Below are 3,714 nucleotides of genomic sequence, written 5' to 3'. Positions count from 1 at the left end.
TCCTCATGAAGCCATTCAGTGACCTAGAGCTGCAGCCATGAGTCAGTTCACTGGTAGAAAATGAACCTCAGCTATTTAGAAGCAACAGTCACCGACATGTTCTGGTTCCACTTTCTTTAATGTGAGGAGCTGATGCTTTTATATGTCAGACATGAGAATCAGCTGAGACTCTGTGGGTCTGTTGGTTGGACACAACAAGATGTGTGGAGACGCCACCTTTGGCTCCGGAGAGTCACAGTGGGACTTTTTCCCAGTGTCTGACATTCTGGGAATAAACTGATCAATCAGATCATCAGGACAGTGATCAGCTGATTGATCAGTGACCCTGCTGGTTGTGTCTCCACTCAGTCAGTCAGACGTTTTTCATTTGTCACCCAGCTCTGTATGTTGTCATAAATCCAGGCAAACATATACAAAAATAGGTTTGTAGAGTCCTGCTTTGTGTTATATGAGGAGAAAATAAAATGTCCAGAACTCTTCTTCCAAAACAGCAAAAGAAAGTTAAAGTAAAATAAAACAACCTTCCCTATCTGTATTTACCCTTTGAATTAACTCCGTTTTTATTTTAATATTTTATTTTGTTTAAAAGTGTTGGAAACGAGAGCTGATGCTAAAGTTCAGCTGCTGAACTGCTTTGACAGCTACATAATAAGCAACTGCCAGAGAAATTAAAAGCAGATTTGATTGTTTGTGTGTGTTTGCAAACTGTACATACGCTGAGGCCGTATCGTTGTATACTCAAGTATTTTAACCAGGCAAGCCAGCTGACAATGGAGGGGAGGGTCACCAACAAGCCTGCAAACATCTGCAGTAACACACAGAAGTGCACAGGTGAGATGCTCCAAGTATTTTATTCAGCACTTAACACTTCCACCTTAACATCTGTGGTCATGAAGCTCAAAATGTTTGTTTTTGATGAAAATGTCATAAATGTATACATTCATTTATATGTTTATTATCGAGGTCATAGTTAAAGGAGGTGTCGTACTGGACTACATTATATTCAGAGGTGTCTCTATATTTTTGTCCTCCACAGCTACATGCATGAGAGGGTCAGAATATTAGGAACACCTCTGAATATAATGTGGTCCAGTACAACACCACCTGCATGTGTTTGTGTTGCACTGTGTATGTAGGTCACCATCATGAAGACATAGGAGATGGTAATGAAGATGTTGGCGATGGCCACCACTGTCTGGTCCGCTGAGATGGCCAGCGCCAAAGAGGTGGCTGTGTAGGCGGTCAGAATGACGGTGAACATAAAGAGGAAGAAGGCCGCTGCTGTGGGCTTCAGACCTATGCACACAGAAACACACAAACATGTGCATCGGAGCATCACCAGCAAGACCAAACCTGACTCATCAATGTAACCGACAAAATATCTTTTTTTAGATCATTTAAAATGCGCGCATTGTACTTATAAAAAAATCTGCATATATCTCTTTACAAACAACAATGCTAATAGCTGCTAACAAGGAAAAAAACACCCACATCAACAGTAAACACTGCTGTAAAAAAAAAAAGGAATTTAGAGCATTTAAAAATTGTGAAATTCTTAAAGAAAGCCAAAGAAGAACTACACTAAGTGTAGACTTTACTAAAGCTTGATGAAGATGAATAATGTGGGTTGTACTGAAATTTAACGCTCAAACATCACTAAATAAATTTTGTAAGGACACGCAAATTAAAACTAATACAGGATAAAAATGTAAATAAAACCAGTTACTTTAGCAAGATAAAACCCAAAATGTACAAAAAATACTTGAGAATTAACTATATAAACTATAAATAACCTGTAGTAAATAAATGTATGAAAATATGATGAATATATAAATATAATAGGGGCATCAAACATCATAGCATCATGTGTGTCCTCTACACACCGATCATAAAGTACGCCACGACGCTGAAGATTAAGGGAGGGATGGTCCTCAGGGTAATGATGTCGGACAGGATCTTAGACAGGAAGTAGACAGACAGTCTGTAGTAACCACTAATATACTCATGACTGGAGGGAGAGAGAAAAGCAACAGTGTTACTAATAAACCAAAGGTGACGGCAAGAGGAAATTGTCTTAAAGACTTTATCAGACATCTTATCATTTGGACTACCAAAGTATAAGTTTATTGTGCTTCACCTCTCTGGCAGGTCCTTTATACCAAAAGATGACTAAAATAATGAAAATGTGTTTGAGGACAAAAATCAGGCCCCAAAATGGTTAACCTGCATTTTTTGGGTTAAAGATTTTGGGATATGCACATTTTCACTCAATAAGATCAATATCAGTCTTTAATGGAGCTGGAGTCAGGATGTTTTAGCCTAGCTTAGCATAAAACTGGGAGGAAAGAAATTAGCACACAACTCAGGCAAAACATAATTTGTGTTTTTTACACTTCTGTTTATGTATGACTTAAACAGGTCAGCTTTAGAGGTGCTGGTAGACGTACAGTATGTTCAGACTTTGGACTGAGCCCGGCTAGCTGGTTCCCTGTTTCCAGTATTTACGCTAAGCTAGGCTAATCCATTTCAATTCCAGATCCATATTTAACTCGCAGACATGGGTTTGACATGGAGCTTCTCATAGATATAAAGTGAAGATGCATATTGATACAAGTGAACTTTTCCTTTAAACTAAATATAAAAATCTTTACCTTGTGGGGACCTGAGTTTTGTCACCAGGTAGGAAGCAAGTCCCCATAATGTGACTATCTTAACAGATGTTTGTCAGTACAATCTGATTAATTGCACACTGAAATTGCTCATTGCAGCTCACTCTCAGTGAAATTATTACATTGCCCCAAAATGTTGAATTGTTTCTACAAGGCTTGTGTTGATGGTTAGAGGAATGTCCTCATAAGTTCTGTCTGTGTGTGTCTGTGCATCAAACTCACATGAAGAGTTTCCTCTCTGAGATGAAGAGCTCAGCAGACGACAAGCAGCTGAAACACTGATTCACAATGATGAAGAAGAGTGCGCCAAACCTGCAGACACAACAATTTACTCCAACAAGCCAAAACACAACTTCTTTTGAAATGCAGTATGATTTAGTACAAGTTTAAAACCCTTTTTTTCGCGGCAGCATTTGGAGACAGTGATCCATGCGTTTGTTACATTACGCATGGATTACTGTAATGCTCTGTACGCTGGACTTGGTCAATCCGGGATTGCCCGCCTCCAGAGGATCCAGAATGCTGTCGCTCGGTTATTGGTTGGGGGGCGTAAGAGGGACCACATAACGCCAGTACTGGCATCTCTCCACTGGCTTCCGGTGCGTTTCAGGGTTAGTTTTAAGATTCTTTTATTTGTTTCTAAATCCTTAAATGGGCTGGCACCATCTTATCTTGTGGAACTTTTGAGTCCATATAACCCGTCGCGGTGCCTCAGATCAGCAGATAAGCTTCTTCTGGAGGCACCGAGGGCCAGGCGGAAAACTAGGGGGGGATAGAGCCTTTGCTGTGGTTGGTCCAAAACTGTGGAATGCCTTGCCGCTTTATATTAGGCAGGCCCCCTCCCTGTCTACTTTTAAGTCTTATTTGAAGACCCACTTGTATTCATTGGCGTTTGGCCAGGAATGAGACTCTGTCTGTAGTGTTAGTGTCTATATTATTGTTTATAGTTTTTTATGTGTTGTTTTTATATTTGCATGATATGTTAAGTGCTTTGGTCAGCTGTGCTGTGGTAAAGCGCTATATAAATAAAGTTGAGTTGAGTTGA

General features: G+C 39.8%; 1 protein-coding gene across 1 annotated transcript in view; it reads right to left on the bottom strand.

Annotated features, from left to right (window-relative positions):
• Positions 1–318: 318 nt before the first annotated feature.
• LOC109951890 (ATP-binding cassette sub-family G member 2-like) overlaps positions 319–3,714 on the bottom strand; it is a 15,184-nt gene continuing 11,788 nt past the window's right edge. The window contains exons 7-10 of the mRNA XM_020586644.1: positions 2,892–3,047; positions 1,884–2,008; positions 1,142–1,296; positions 319–805 (exon numbers count right to left, since the gene is read on the bottom strand). Coding sequence (XP_020442300.1) covers positions 611–805; positions 1,142–1,296; positions 1,884–2,008; positions 2,892–3,047 — 631 coding nt within the window. The 3' untranslated portion in view covers positions 319–610. The remainder of the gene's footprint in view (positions 806–1,141; positions 1,297–1,883; positions 2,009–2,891; positions 3,048–3,714) is intronic.

Source organism: Monopterus albus, unplaced genomic scaffold, assembly GCF_001952655.1.
Source record: "Monopterus albus unplaced genomic scaffold, M_albus_1.0 scaffold418.1, whole genome shotgun sequence".
In the NCBI taxonomy this organism is placed as follows: Eukaryota; Metazoa; Chordata; class Actinopteri; order Synbranchiformes; family Synbranchidae; genus Monopterus; species Monopterus albus.
This window is presented reverse-complemented; position numbering and strand designations above follow the sequence as displayed.